The sequence below is a fragment of the Podarcis raffonei genome, chromosome 4, assembly GCF_027172205.1.
Source record: "Podarcis raffonei isolate rPodRaf1 chromosome 4, rPodRaf1.pri, whole genome shotgun sequence".
NCBI lineage: Eukaryota > Metazoa > Chordata > Lepidosauria > Squamata > Lacertidae > Podarcis > Podarcis raffonei.
The window spans coordinates 21,800,711-21,817,142 of NC_070605.1; the positions used below are offsets into that span (position 1 = coordinate 21,800,711).

A 16,432-nucleotide genomic window follows, 5' to 3' on the forward strand; every position below is an offset into this window, starting at 1 on the left:
TCATCACTTGCTGGTGTGATTTCTTTTGGCGGACAGCTAATCCTTAAACATATTCTTCAATGTGTTTTTATTTATTTTCTAGATTAATTTTTTCGTTATTAGCATCTGTCAGAAGAAAACCTCAAGCTACCCCAACAATTGAAAGCAAGCTTTTCGGTTCAGTAGCTAAGACTGTCTAAGGAGGCTGTTGTTGTTCATTATCCCCATCTTTGCACCAAGTCCACTGTCCTCTGTTCTAGTCCCCTTGAACGGAATGGGGTTGCACAATAACTGTGCTTTTGGAAGACTGGAGTTTTTCTTCACCAACCTAAATAGTTACACTGGTGTCTTCCATATGTTGTCAGCATGTTATATGACTTTGCATTACCACAGAGGTTGAATGAAATAGCACATTCCAAGCGCTTCATAATATACGGTATATGAGAGATTTCTTGTTTTCAAAATCTCCCCTGAAGAGTAGAAGATAAATGGAAGGTTAAACATATAATTTTGTGATATCAAAATGAATTATTACCATTTGCTTTTGTTATGATGGTGCTTTATATCATCAACATTGCTGCATCTGACCCTTTGTTTCAGCTGGGTACTGTAGATGAATTTAAAATGCTGCTGGTTAGCTCTGAAAGCGAATTCATTGAAAAACTATAAATTAGTAGTTAGGGATTTATGTAGTTGCTTGGTTCAGAAATGAGCTAGTTCAATTACCCTTTCACTTCAGCTGATATATGGCTGTAATGTAAGACTGTGTACTGCACTGACACTGTAGCCATTCAATATTAAAAGATTTCCAAGCTAAAGTTATAAGCCTTTGTGCATTACAAAATTAATTAATTAGATCTGTTTTGCATCTTTCATATCATTTCCAAAATCATTGCATGCCACACTTAAAGACATAGTAACCACGTTAACAGTAACAGACTAAAATAGGGCATATGATCTTATTCACAGAAATGAATAATTTGAAGCACAATTCAGATTCTGATTAAACGCAACCTTAGTTAGCATTAACCAATGGTTCTAGTTTGTCATAACTGTTCAGCCACTGTTAAGGCTGTTGGGGAAAATATCTGCACAAGAGGGGAGAGAGGAACATGTGATCACATAGCATGTTCTCTTAAACTTGATTTAAGAAATAAAGAGAGCAGTCCTATGCACAAGAAGTTGGCATAAAGTACACCGGTGTAAACTAAGCTAGTGTAAAGTTACATCAGATCCAAAGCCCATTCAACAGAGGGACTGCTGCTTCTCTGCCTAAAGCTCTGATCCCACCCCTGCCATGTCAGCAGAGATATTTCTTAGAAGTGACTAAGAGCTAAACAAGACATGATCGTCACATAGTTTGGGGTTGTGTTTAATTTTTCTTTCTGCATTGGGAATATGTAATCTGGATAAGGACTATGCTGTAATTGGAATTAAGCCTTAACTCTTAGCTCCTATTCCCAGAGAATGGGATGAAAGCTTTTATTGGCATCAGTATCTTTCCCCTCGTTATGAATAGGAAGTGGGTGAGGCAGTTCTAATTGGGACCATGGTGGGAGCGAAGAGTTAAAGCAGGCTTCCTCAACCTTGGCCCTCCAGATGTTTTTGGCCTACAACTCCCATAATCCCTAGCTAGCAGGACCAGCTGTCAGGGATGATGGGAACTGTAGTCTCAAAACATCTGGAGGGCTGAGGTTGAGGAAGCCTGAGTTAAAGCCTTCACACCACACTCCCAAACTGGCTTGATGAAAGGAAAATGAGCTACATCTAGTTTCACCCTCAAAGTATGTTGCCAGTTCTTTGAAAATAATATATGGTCTTATAATTAACATTGCCTTTAGTTCCTGTGCATATGTGAAAACTAAATTATAGGGTTTAAATTTCTAGAAAATGTAGCCTAGCATGCTGTCCTTAATGTATCTAACTTTTTGTTATTGTAGGCTGATCAACTGATGTTTGCATTGCATTTTGTGAAAGGCATGCATCCTGAACTTTTTCAAGATAATGTAAGTGATATAGTTACAGAAAGGTAGCCGTGTTGGTCTGCCATAGTCAAAACAAAAAATTTTTTTTCCTTCCAGTAGCACCTTAAAGACCAACTAAGTTAGTTCTTGGTATGAGCTTTCGTGTACACACGAAAGCTCATACCAAGAACTAACTTAGTTGGTCTTTAAGGTGCTACTGGAAGGAAAAAAAATTTTTTGTAAGTGATATAGGAATGCTTCCTTTTACATTTGAATGTTCCTCTGACAGTTGTAATGCCTGATGAAATATTGCCACCGGATATGAGAGATCCACAGGATGAAATGAAATGGTGGTGTGCAGAGTTTGTGATTCCTTAGCACTATCAGCCCGTAGCTCTCTCCACATTTTGCTAGAACAGCTGTGTGTTATGGGTGTGAGATCTTTTAGAAGTTACTTGTGATTACATAATATATGGCTAAAAATTGACATGTAGCTTCAAAGTATAAAACAACATATGAAACAAATGTAGCTACCGCTAGTCCTCTTTGTGTTTGGGGGAAATTATTCGGGATACTCCTAAAGGTGTACTTAAGGAAAGCAAAGAGAAACAGAGGTTTATTTATCAACAAAGATGAGATAAAAATTTCAATAATTTCCTTTCCCGATTGCAATATAAGCTTTGTGATTCCACATGTAGTAGACTTCTCTCGTTCAGACAGTACAAAACTGGCAGACCTTGTCTCAGTGGCCTTAGCTTGCTCAATAGATGGTTTTCAGACTAGCAAGAAGGGTATCTTCCCAATGATTCCAGGCCTGCCCTGGTTGGGAGAGAAGATGGTCTCACAGCAGTAGTAGGAGCAGTCTACCTCTGACTAATGGGTACTATAGATGTTCCAGCTCAAATGTTCCCTGGAACTGTCACCAGTGCCACTAGTCTCTTTCACACTGACCTCCTGATCCAGGAATCTCAGAAAGTAGCTAAGAACAAAATTATCAACAGGATGTAGGATGGGTTTAGCTGCTCTCTTGCCTGCCACCTCTGCACTTCAAATTCTTCCCACATCTTTTACAGGGTTCCAAGCACATATGCTTTAGTCATTGCTAGCCAATAATTGTCACGTTTGCATGTAACACTGAACCAGGAATGAGCCTTAACAAGTGATGTTTCACACTCTCACGCTCCCTACTACTACTCCTTGCACATGACCAGGACTTCTGCCAAGGTTACTTTCAAACACAGTGCTAAGCTGAGATTCTTTTAATAGTTTAACTAAATTCAGGAGAAGTGCTCCTCCTGTCTATGCTGCAGGAGGAGAGCAGAGGTGTGACATTTCACTTGGGCTTTTTGAGGCTTTTCCATGTTTCACCGTTGCACGTGAAGTGGGGCATTACATTTCTTAGGTCCCTTTGAAAATGTAATACTCATTTCCTTTTGGCTTTCAGAATTTACAATTATGTACGTTACGCTTCAGCATATTTTAACTTGGGTTTCTTTCATTATTTTATAGGAATGGGACACATTTACGGGTGTGATCATTGGAGACATGTTACGAAAATCTGTGAGTCTTAACAGATATTTCTCATGAAAAGTAGTGCACTATATCTTCCAAATGCCATATACCTCCATGGCCCAGAGGCCTCAGACCTTAAAAACATGTGTGTTTTTTTGTTTTTAACTGTTTTGTGCTGGTGAGAATTTTGGACTTTAGCCCCAAGCGGGTACCTGATTGGGCCAAACCAGTAGTTCAGGTTCCTGTCATGGGTGGCTCCTTCTGACCACTCTAGACAAGCTGAGATTCCAAATATCATAGGAAGTGGAGACTGCTTTTGTAGTGATTTCATAAGACATAGCAATGCTGAAGAGCTTTATTAAGAGAGATCCCTACTATAGAAAATACTGTAGATGTTACTCATGAGATCACAGATATCATTTTGAAATCAGAACTAATCCTGCCCCCCCAGGAATGATTGAAGGAGAAAAAACCTCTAAAACATGGGTGATTAGGGTATGTTCACATCACTTGTTTTCAGTTTTAGCTGTGTGAGTACAGGTAGTGAAAGATGTGGATATTTCTGAGGCACATTACAAGTGATCAATACAGAAAAGCAATGGTCAAAAGCTGTTATTGATTATGCATTTTTATAACTCCAGCATTGTGTCTTCTTCTCTACTGCACCTTTCCATAACAAATAGGCACTTTCACATTATTTTGATTTCAATGAAGTAAGGTTGAGATATGCCTAACACTGCCTTTGAAACCAGTGGAAGTTAAAATGTTTCAATTTTACTGTGCTATACCTTAAAACTTGCTGGTATATGTGAAACATTTTCAAAATACAATAATCTGTTCTTGTTCTATTAAGGATTCCCAAAAAAGCATTAGAGACCAGATTCCTTCTTGGATTGAACAGGAAAGAGCATGGGCGGTAGCAACTCTAAAGGTATTATTTCAGTTGACGTTTTCTTCAAAAATCAGTTTAACACTAAGAAAATTGGTGTTTGCTAATATGATCGGATTAGTTAATTTAAATTTGACTATTCCAAAATGAATTCTTCACTCACTTTCTTGCATCCAAACCACACCCATATAATATATTTTCATTCTGTAGAGTGGCCTGCCTTTTCTAGATAATAATGCAGCAATTGATCTAGTATTGTTGAGGTTCAGTTATATATGTTTATATGTAACATGTACTCTTGACTTTTCAGTATGTCTTCTCTGTAGTCCCTGTTTTGCTGCCTCATTTCTCAATTTACCAAAACAGTATGAATTGCATTAATTAAGTAATATTTTAGCAGAAAAATTATACAAATATGGAATAATAATAATAATAATAATAATAATAATAATATGCTGCCCAATTGACTGTGTTGCCCCAGCCATTCTGGACGGCTCCCATCAAAATGTTAAAAACACAATAAAATATCAAACATTAAAAATTTCCCTATACAGGGCTGCCTTCAGATGTCTTCTAAAAGTCAAATAATTGTTTATTTCCTTGACACCTGATGAGAGGGTGTTCCACAGGGCGGGAGTGACTACCAAGAAGGCCCTCTGCCTGGTTCCCTGTTACTTAACTTCTTGCAGTGAGGGAACCACCAGAAGGTGCTTGTATTAAGGCGCTGGGACGGTTGAAGGCACTAAATCAGCATACCAATTTTGGTGGCCAAATTGCTGTGCATTATTTGTGCCTGTGTGTGTGCATGCATGCATTTCCTGGGAAAGTTAGTCACACTTTTGAGCTGTTTTCAGTTTGACTGGTATTGTAAAAATTTACAAAGTTGTTAATTTTATGAAGCAATGCATTTTTAGAAATGGAACATTTTCCATAGAAAACTATAGCAGTGGAACAATTCTTCTCCTCATCACTGGTGATGCTGTGAGATTATGCATGGGATATAGCTTTCATTTCACTAGAAATATATGTAAATGGGACCACATTCTTAAATTAGCAGTGGTCTTATAACTGGCATATTGTTTTGACACATTGGGTACATTATAAGCCACATGAGTGCACTTCTTTAGAAATCAATGAAAAAAGTTACTCCTAAGTAGCTTGTTAAAGGGCTGCAAAGAATGGATTGTTCAACAATTGCAATTATATGACAGTTTATTCAAATTATTCCTTGTTCAGCTATTAAAAATAGATCACTACTTTTTTTGCTGTTAAATATAAAACTTGCACAATTGTTCTTCAGATCTCTCTTCCAAACCTGTATCAGACCATTTGCTTTCAAGATGCACCTCTATGGCAGATTTTCTCACGGAGTTCAATGTGTGAACAAGATTTTCCGTCTATTATTGCAAACAGAATCTCACTCTTCCAACAGGTATACTTTGATATTTCCTTATTTAAATATTAGACCACAGTCTAGCTAAACGTGGCCGTTGCAGCCATGTTCAATGAAACTACTCATCCTTAGTCTCATTGAAACCAGTGAGTTTGTGAAACAAGAAGTTTGTCATTGCTAAAATACCATTTGCAATGGAACTTCATCAAAATTAAATTTGGTGTTTTAACATGTAATTTTATTATGGCTTGAAGTTGTTGTTTTTAACAAGTAGCAATAAAACAGATAGAATTACTGATGGCTAGCACTATAGACCACAGTTCATTCAAAGCAGACTTATTCAAGCTTCACAGTATAACTAACAATATAAAAATACCCAAGACAGTATAACCTCTTTTTAGCATCAGCCTGATTTTTCCATGGTGCTTTGGAAATAAGTATTATGTTCTCAAGTGGGCACTAGGGCAAATGCTTGTGTGTTTCTGGCCTTGCTTTGTTGTTGGTTAGTCTGTGATTTGTGTGGTTTGTGAATTAGATGAGGGTGTGAGTGGTGTGCCTTTATCCCTGTATTAATTCCAGTACTTGGGTTTATTTAAGGGCTTTTAAGTTTATTTTTTCCTCTGAATGTGTGTGTCCATTGGTTTCTTCTGTCTGTTGTTGTCCTTTGATTCCTTTTCCAATTTGAAATTGATTCTCCCCATAAATTAATTGATCGATTTTAACATTCCCTCAATTAATTGTTATTCCCTTAAAAAAAATGATTTTCTTGATGAAGCCACTCTTGATGCACTGATATTATTTAACATCTTATTTAAAAAGTTATTTCAAGTTTACACCTTACTAAGCCAGAATCGGCCTGTGAAAATGTGAACAGTGGACCTCGTGGGAATGTTTTGGAGCCTGCAGAGTGATTTTTCTCAGTCTGAAAGGTAGCAAGGCCAGACGGAGCTTGTGTTTTTCACACCAGGCACCAAGAGAAAGTATGATTGGTCTTACCTGAAGAATAGATTTTGGAGGTCTGAATCCATTCACTGGTTGGGTATGACCTCATCCGGTGATGAGGCAAGAGAGCATAGAATTCTGGGAAGCAAGTGTCTCCTCTCTCTGTTTTTTTCCTTCCTTTCTGACTGTCAGGGACTGGGCAGAGGAGGAATGGTGGAGACTGTCTCCAGGTGAGGAGAGGAATAAAAGGTTTACGATATGAGACTTAAGGAAATAAGAACACGCTTGTGCCTGTGCTCTGCCCGCCTGCCTACTTTTATTATTAAGATGATAGGATCTTGCCCGAGAAGTAAAATAAATTAATTATATTTTCAAGGACTATAAACTTTCAATCCATCCTTACTTTTGACTTTTTGATCCAGCTTGCCTTATTAAAGTACAATTATATATATTTATAATAAAAGGCTATAATAAGGAGATTGGCCACTGTTCCTGATTGTCTAGGCAAAACTCTGTATAGAGTTAGCCCATCTGTGCAGGTAAATTTCGGGCTTTGATAAGAGGAAGTTACCGTAGTTACTTCTCACCTTCCAGGCAGTAGTAGACAATGGGGGGGGGCACATCACTTACCTGACCTCCTTCCAGCCCTAGTCACTGCTACCTACCTGGTTAGAGAAGAAGAGGAGGAGTAAGGTCAGAATGGTGGAAACGCACTGGCAGGAGGACTGGATTGGCTCTGCCAGCATGTTTTCAGGCTCTCTGCCTCACCCCTCCTCCTCTCTTGTCTCGGTATGCGTGGCAATTTGGCCAAAGGGACGCCTTGTTATTTACTACATCTTCTGGGGAATAAAACTATCCCTCAGGTAGAGGTCTTAGCCTCTGACAGTATGCCTCTGGGAATCACAAATGAGGAGAAGTGCTGTTGCACTCCTGTCCTGCTTGTGGACTTTCCACCTGGTTGATGACTCTGAAAACAAGATGCTGGACTAGATGGGACTTTGGTCTGATCCAGCAGGGCTCCTCTTATGTTCTTACAGTGGGTGCTACAGTGTTTCCTTTCCCCCTGCAGTGCTGCTGTTTTGTCAGCTTCTACCAGCTACATCAGATTGCCATATTGTAAAGAGAGAGAATTGGAAGCATTGACTGACTGAGCAACAGAATTGATAGATTAATGTATTAGTCACATATTAAAAACTGCCATTTTAATTGATTTTAATTGGAGCTGTCACCTGTGAGAAGGTTATCAGTGCTGATGGAACTGTTAAAAATTACTTTAAAAAAATAATTCAGGCACTACTTAAGAAGATTATCTGTTCATTTTATTAAAATAAAGCACTCTTTCCATTAAATGCTTTTCAATCTCACCTATACAACAGCTCACCAATTGGTGTTTATTTTAGTTGCTTAACTTCAAAAGTCAATCACCCAGAAAGCATACTTTAATTGGTTGACAAGCCTAGAAATACTGCAGAATTTATATTGAATTGAGATGATGCAAAAACATCTGCTGTATCAAAACTAAAATTTATCTGGTCCAGGTCTCTTTACTCCCATAGTGACTAGCCAGATTTTTCCAGGACTAACACTGATAAGTCATGTTAATAATCAATTACTTCTGTCCTCCACATACACCATCAACTGGTATTCGATGGCATTCTGAACATGAATATTCCACTACAGTTGTCATAACTAATACCCATTTGCAGATCCAATATCCTTTTTAAAAAAAGATCCAATTTAATTGCCATCACCACATCGTGTGGCAGAGAATTTGATAGATTAACTCTCTTGCGCTCTTACCTGTCCTGAATCAAGCACCAATTATTTTCATTGAGTGCCTCCTATTACCAAGAATCTGAACCTACAAGTACAGAATTTTTTAAAAAAATCATAACCTCAAAATAACACAGAACAAACAACATATATAACAACTTGTATCTCCCTTATTCGTTGAATTAATGATGTATTTTAAATCAGCATTGTAACTTATCTGGAAAGTCATTTCGTCTACTTTTTTAAAAAAGCTTATATTTTAAAAAGCATACCCAGTTTCTTTTAAAGATTTTTGTATTACCTTTTCCTCCCCTAGCAGGAGGATGGTGCAGGGCAAGGAGAGGGGGGAATTCCGTCTGTGCTAACGTGAATCCTTGCGCTTGTGTTAATCATGTGGTAGTAATCATCATCATCATAAATTTTATTTATATCTTGCCCTTCCCAGCCGGAACCGGGCTCAGGGCGGCTAACATCAAAAAATGCACACTGATATTTGATAATATGTTGGAATTTTAATATGACTATATTTGTTTCAAGGTCCTTGTGGTTCAAGCTGTCAGGCCAGATAGACTACAGAGCGCAATGGCCCTTTTCGCATGTAAAGCTCTGGGTAAGTTGATCGGTTTTTAGAACAACATGAGGTAAAAAAAAATTACGCCTTGATTCTAGTATGGGTACTATATATTTCAAAGCACATGCATATCCCTATGTAGAGAACCATATGCACATTTAGATGCTGCATACAATTTTTCTTTCTGATCCAGTAGCTGAGGCAACAGGTGAAGCCATTTTTGAAAACTAAAATCCAGGCAGTGGCTCGGTGGGAGGGAAAATGAGAAAGCGGGGAGTTGATTCAATAGTACTGCAGAACCACATTCTGTCTGATGTGAAGAGTCATTTATACCTACATGTGGAAAACTCAAGGTTAAGCATTAGAACATGGGGATTGAGCTGAAGAACACAAGAAAGAGGCAAAACGAAAACTGTGCTTTCCTGTCCCCCAAATTCCCTAGCCAGCCTTGCTGGCTCTGGCCAGCGCTCATGCAAGCTTACGGCTAGAATTACATGTGCTGAATTAAACATAGTTATCTTCTAGCAGCTTCTGCGTTTGAAATAAGTGTTTGGCTCCACCAAATATTCTTGGTCCCTCCATGGCCAATGTTTTATCTCTAGTGCTGTCATTGGGTAGGGACCAGGAAACTTAACCCTTTGTTTTTTGGACTCTCTCCTCATCCTTGCCCCCAACCTGTTAATCCTTAAATGTCTGCTGCCCTGTAAATGATTCTTTTTTATTGCTGCTATTGTATTATTAATTTATTGATATTGATATTCTTGATGTTCCACTGGTGTTATTAAACATTGTTAAAATATTATTTGAAGTCTGCTCAGGATCTCTTCCTAGGAATCTGTCCCTTCCCCTTTTGCCCATGAACCAGTTTTTGCGGCAGCTTTATTTATATTTTCCTTCGTACAAAAGGCAGCTCTTGTCGCTATTCTCATTCTCGCCTTTTCTGTTCATTTTTCTACATGGTAACAATCTGTCATTAGAATCTAAGTGTGCACTTACCCATGATTTTTTTCAGGAAAGCCTGAAAAATGCTCATCAGACACACTAAACAGGAAGATGTAGTTTCTTAAAACACTGACAAGTAAATAGCCTGAAAGTTGTAACACAGTAGTTCTGCACATGAGTTTGCCTTTTTATGACTGCTTTTGCTGGTGTTTGAGTTTACGTGGAGATTGTGTACATTTTAAACATATCGTACCTTTTACCATTCTCTCTTCATTTTACTAACAGATGTGGTGTGATTTGTAGTGTTCAAGTTCTAAAATGTACCTCCTTTTCAGCTCTAGGATTTGTGTATATGAACTCAAGAGTTGAATTATGGTATTTTTAGCTACAGTAATATGTTTCCAATACAGGCACTTTTATCACCAGCTTCAACATTACTAGAAAGGAAGGTCAATATCTATGACAGTATCCACCCTGTTGTAGTTTACTGTCTGATTTTTGCAGTATGATTTTCTATAACAAGGTATTTTATAGATCAAAGATCTATTGTTTTGTTTCAAGTGAAATCGGGAACTTGGGAAACTAGTCAATTCCAACCACTGATGCAAAGAGGTAGCTACTCAGAATGCATTCCCAACTTTACTGGTATTTTAAAATTCATATATATATATATTTGTCCATTTCTAGGGATCAAAGAGTTGTCACCTCCTCCACTGAATCTGAAACGCTTGTATAAAGAAACGCTAGAAATTGAACCTATCTTGATCATTATTTCTCCTGGTGCTGATCCTTCTCAGGAATTACAAGAACTTGCAAGTGTTGAAAGAAATGGGGAGTGCTACCATCAGGTAAGTTTCATATATGTCAGTGCATTAAAAAGCCCACAAATTATTTGCATGATAAGGGTTCATGCAGGCACATGCAGAGCTTGTCTGATGCCCAGGGCTAGGAGTGTTGTTAGAAACAAAAAAGTGGCCAATCCCTGGCAGGGCCCCCCGACCAGCTTAGCTCTCAGAGCACCCACCCCTCCTTTCACAGGCCTTTAAAGAAATATGAATATTATCGATGGCTAGACCTGTTTGCTTATTTAGTAGATTTATATACCTCTATTTGCTCTTTTAAAATTGGTTTACAATATGATTTAATATGATAACCATGAATAAAGCAATTTTAAGTCAACTTCAAAACTAATGAAACCGTAACAGAAGAAATCAAGCAGCAATAGGACAAAACAAGAGTTATAAAAGATTTTCCTTGAAAGGAGACATGATCTGGGGCTAAACAAGTCTCCTGGAGGAGGCCATTCCACAACAATTGAGGCAGCTACTGAAAAGGCTCTGGTCCTGGTGAATGCTAGTCTTTCTGTTTTCAAATAATGTCATCCTTAGTATGATGCCAATAACAAATCTCAAAGCTGGGGTGGGTGGGAACATTTGGGCAAAGATGATGTGTGAGATACTCTGTGCCCTAAATATTTATCACTTTAAAACCAGCAGCTTGAATTGGGCCAGCAAATGCACTATTTTTATACAAGTTTTATTAATAAATATACTGGAATGAAATAGAAATCCTTTCCTGTTTGTCATATCTTCTTCTGAAAGTCTACTTTAATATATTTGGCTGCTAAAAACTAGATCTTCCAAATGGAAAGATGTACAACACTATGCATGTAAGATGTACAAGACTGATGGAAGCTGTGTTAACTTGCTATTCTGCTTCCCTCTAATAAAAATAAGATGTAAAGTGAAGAGGAAGGACCCTTCAGCTTACACTGAAGTAATTTTGTGTACAATAAAGACACAGAACAAATGTAAATGAGACCAACAGAGCTGCAATCTGTCTCCATTAACTAGAGATGATGTGGTCCAAAATGATTCACAAATAAATGCCAATAGCAATTCTAAACTTACCATATTGTGCATTTTCACAGTGTCATAGTGTGGGAATTCTGTTTATTTAAAAATCTCTCCAAGCAATCTATAAATAAAATTGGAGATAAAACACAGCTAGAACCCATCGTCCAATTAAAAAACGATACATAAAACCATATATCCATGATAAACTAGAACATTTGATTGTCTTTTGCAGGTTGCTATGGGCCAGGGCCAAGCTGATCTAGCTATTCAGACTGTAAAAGAATGTGCACGAAATGGAGAATGGCTCTGCTTGAAGAATTTGCATCTGGTTGTGTCATGGCTTCCCATATTAGAAAAGGTAAGAGAATACACGTGTTCAGCAGCAGGGTCAGATTAAGATCTCCAGAAGCCCTATGCATTGAAAAGAATATGGTGCCCCCCAATTTATTTATTTTTAAAAATACTAAACCATTGAAATAAGGTAAAGGGACCCCTGACCATTAGGTCCAGTCGTGGCTGACTCTGGGGTTGCAGCGCTCATCTCGCTTTATTGGCCGAGGGAGCCGGCGTACAGCTTCCGGGTCATGTGGCCAGCATGACTAAGCCGCTTCTGGAGAACCAGAGCAGTGCACGGAAACGCCCTTTACCTTCCCGCCGGAGCGGTACCTATTTACTTGCACTTTGACGTGCTTTTGAACTGCTAGGTTGGCAGGAGCAGGGACCGAGCTACGGGAGCTCACCCCGTCGCAGGATTCGAACCGCCGACCTTCTGATCGGCAAGTCCTAGGCTCTGTGGTTTAACCCACAGCGCCACCCGCGTCCCTAGTAAATACCATTGAAATACTATGCATTCAATTTCCTTAGGAAAAATATGACATATTTCAGCTGCTTAGAAAAATGTACTGTGCTCCAAGGGCTCAAACAACAAAAGAAGAGAGGAATCTGTTGGAAGCTGAGTTCAGACATAACCAGAAACTTGGTTTTCCCACTATGTGACTGAGTCTGCACAAACCTTGTGCTTCCATGGTTCCCCCTGTTCTCCTGTTCTACATGGAACAGAAGATTGAAAGCTTTTACTGTGAGTTTTAAGATAACTGCAGTTCCCAATAACATCCAAATTCATGGAAATTGTTTTTTTTAAACAATAGTTTGTGACAACAAGCCAAGACCAAACCGTAGTTTCAGATCCTGGTTTATTCCCGCCCTTTGCTTAAGTCAACACTAAAATTAATCTGAAATTATTTTTGGATGAATAAGGCTTGTGCTTCCTTTTGGTGTGTTAAAATCTCAGTTATTGCCCAAGGTTTTCAGACAGGAATCGTGTGCATCAGTGGTATTGCTTAAATTTTTGTTTGTTTATATAAATACATTTCTTTTCTACAGGAACTGAATAATCTGCAACCCCAGCCTGGTTTTCGTCTTTGGCTGACTGCTGAAGTCCATTCTAAATTTTCTCCTATTTTGCTTCAATCAAGTTTGAAGATAACATATGAGGCAAGATTAAATTACCAGCAAAATATAACATAGTGGGGAATTCACAAATATATTGACACCTAAAGCAACACATAGGATTGTATTCTGAGTTATATGAGCAGATGTCCAGTGGGGAATTTGGGGTTTCCTGTGCCTTCTTTCTCACAGCAGCCTTTGAAAAACCTCTTTTGGGAGTTGGGGACCCTCAGTAAAGTTCCTGGCTATGAAGGCTGCAGTGTGAAGGGAGAAATCTGCAAAAACCGTTGGGAGTCAGATTGTGCAAGAGGGGCAAACTTCCTGCTCTCAGTTTTTCCACCTTGCCAACAAAGGTCCGTATAGTTAAAGCTATGGTTTTCCCAATAGTGATGTATGGAAGTGAGAGCTGGACCATAAAGAAGGCTGATTGCCGAAGAATTGATGCTTTTGAATTACGGTGTTGGAGGAGACTCTTGAGAGTCCCATGGACTGCAAGAAGATCAAACCTCTCCATTCTTAAGGAAATCAGCCCTGAAGGACTGGAAGGACAGATCGTGAAGCTGAGGCTCCAATACTTTGGCCACCTCATGAGAAGAGAAGACTCCTGGAAAAGACCCTGGGGTTGGGAAAGATTGAGGGCAGAAGGAGAAGGGGACGACAGAGGACGAGATGGTTGGACAGTGTTCTCGAAGCTACAAACATGAGTCTGACCAAACTGCGGGAGGCAGTGGAAGACAGGAGTGCCTGGCGTGCGCTGGTCCATGGGGTCACGAAGAGTCGGACACGACTAAACGACTAAACAACAACAACATCTCCATTGTAACTCTTTGTGTCCCTTGCTGTGTGTCACAATGGGCTATAGTGGGAAGGAGAGGACAGGAATGGTAAAGCCCTATTGCACGACTTCTGCTTGCAGATACTATTTTTATACTAAGACTTTATTTTCTTCCATAGGCACCTCCAGGCCTGAAAAAGAACTTACTGCGAACTTATGAATCCTGGAGTCCAGAGCAAATTAGCAAAAAAGGGAATTTGTCTCGAGCCCATGCTCTCTTTAGCCTGGCTTGGTTTCATGCTGCATGTCAAGAAAGAAGAAATTACATCCCTCAGGTATGAGTCTTACTCATTGCTTATGTTTTTATCTTGTTTTTCGGTTACTAATTGTTTCCTTTCATTTCAGATGTATTTTTAATTTTAAAATAAATTGTGCACCTTCCCTTTCTTGATTTTAAATCAATTAAGTGTTTTAAATTTGTTGTTAGCTGCTCTAAGTCTGGTTTTCTGAACTGGGAAGGGCGGGGTATAAATGAAAAAATTATTATTATTATTTATTATTATAAAGATTGAACCATAAAGACCAGTGCTGAAAAAGTAAGGGGTGGGTAGGTGGAGCTAATTGAATTCTGTGAACTTTTATTTTTTGTAAGCTAACATTATTTCTGTTGTATGGGAGAAGCTTTATAAAGAAACAGCTTGTTTCATAGAATAGCTGTTGTTCCATGTCCACCTAACAGAAGATCCCACGATAAACTCCACTAGCTTCCACTGTTTACTTGTACTAAAATGAACTGTTAAAATGTAGTAACTGGGGTTTGTTTTCCCAAACTGGAGTTTTGGTTGAAAGAAGCTGTTTTAAATGCCTGCAGGCCATGCAGCTGTCATAAATTCTTACAATTTGTTTCATTTGGAACTATGCCTTGAGAAAGCTGTCCAGGGCAAGTTTGGGGTGTTTTTTTTACCCCCCACAAAATTGATACTTGCTCTTATTTTACTTTGGGAGGTCATCATGACTTAAATGAAATAAGACTCTTTCCTCACTTGCCAAAGCTAACCCTGCCTTGTTGTCTTGTGTGGTGCCCCTGTGATTAATTTGGATCCTCACACTTGGGTTTTTTCCGCTCCTGAGACCTTTGAATTTTAAAGCATTTGAAAATAGCATTATTCCTCAATGTTAAGGTTTTTTTTCCTTCTTCCCAAAATTCAGGCTAAAAGCACTGGATCTCTGCATTGCTCAGAAACATTACCTTGCATGTAGGGCCTGAATGGCATAGAAGTTCAGTGTGTTGTGTGTTTTCTGGGATAGCTAGCAATCCTAGAAATCTGGGTGGTGGTAATCTATAGGTTAGCAGACTGTTTTGGAAGTTCTTTCATTATTTACTGGTCAGTAATCATTCACTCAGACCTGTAGAACGTTTTAGGTCTAGGGCGCCTTAGTGCTGTTTTCTTTTACATTTTTTTTTTACTATGTTTCTCCATGATACATAGTTTTGAACATTTTCTTATCATCATATGGTCATGCACATTTAATAATGAGTAATAGAAACTGCCTTTTCTCTTACAGGGCTGGACCAAATTTTATGAATTTTCTTTATCTGATCTTCGTGCAGGGTATGACATTATTGACAGACTCTTTGAAGGTGAGTCATCTTGTTCTCAGGGAACTCTGATTTCATTGTCTGACTTCATTTTGCTAAAACCATAAATCCATGTGAGCTTCCCATATTTGAGCTTAACAAGGAATGGAAGGATAACAATTGCGGAAAAGACTAGGGAAGCACCTAAGCCATTGATCCAAAATACTGTTTATTGTCCTAATTCAAAACAAGACTTTCCTTGGAGGGTGGTTGAAAACTAATTCTTAAATAGTTCACGAGCATATTTACATTAACAATTCATGAATTTTCTCTATGTAAGAAAATATTTGGAAAAGAATGTGGCAATTTTTATAAAAATGTGTAGTTATTCAGATAACTTTGAATGAAGACTAATTATGGTTGACTTGTCACATGAACATAACTGCATGTATAACTGCGAAAAATGCCAAATAATAGACAGATAAATTTGATCATGTCCAAAAGGACGCATTTAAACGTATCAGTACAAAGTTAATTAGAGGGTTTAATTATTTAAAACATGCTTCTCTGAGAGATTAGGAGGTCACAATACTTAAGCCAGCTCAGTCTCAGTGTAGAAGGTTTGAGGATTTTGCTTCACTACATTCGACAGGGGTGTTTGGTACCCCATTGCCTGATGGGGCAGGATGTGACAGGGGTGCACTTTTATTCAAACTTAGCATGAGGTAAATTCTACTGCATTCTTTTCTGACTGAACAGGATTGGTTTTTACCATATTTTTCCTTGGTTCACAATCTAACGGAACCAC

General features: G+C 38.5%; 1 protein-coding gene across 3 annotated transcripts in view; it reads left to right on the forward strand.

Annotated features, from left to right (window-relative positions):
- DYNC2H1 (dynein cytoplasmic 2 heavy chain 1) overlaps positions 1–16,432 on the forward strand; it is a 152,666-nt gene that overhangs the window by 92,264 nt on the left and 43,970 nt on the right. For all 3 annotated transcript variants that reach the window (XM_053385713.1, XM_053385711.1, XM_053385712.1), the window contains 10 exons: positions 1,920–1,985; positions 3,453–3,503; positions 4,309–4,386; positions 5,645–5,776; positions 8,990–9,062; positions 10,653–10,813; positions 12,054–12,179; positions 13,205–13,315; positions 14,225–14,380; positions 15,612–15,687. In XM_053385713.1, coding sequence (XP_053241688.1) covers positions 1,920–1,985; positions 3,453–3,503; positions 4,309–4,386; positions 5,645–5,776; positions 8,990–9,062; positions 10,653–10,813; positions 12,054–12,179; positions 13,205–13,315; positions 14,225–14,380; positions 15,612–15,687 — 1,030 coding nt within the window. The remainder of the gene's footprint in view (positions 1–1,919; positions 1,986–3,452; positions 3,504–4,308; positions 4,387–5,644; positions 5,777–8,989; positions 9,063–10,652; positions 10,814–12,053; positions 12,180–13,204; positions 13,316–14,224; positions 14,381–15,611; positions 15,688–16,432) is intronic.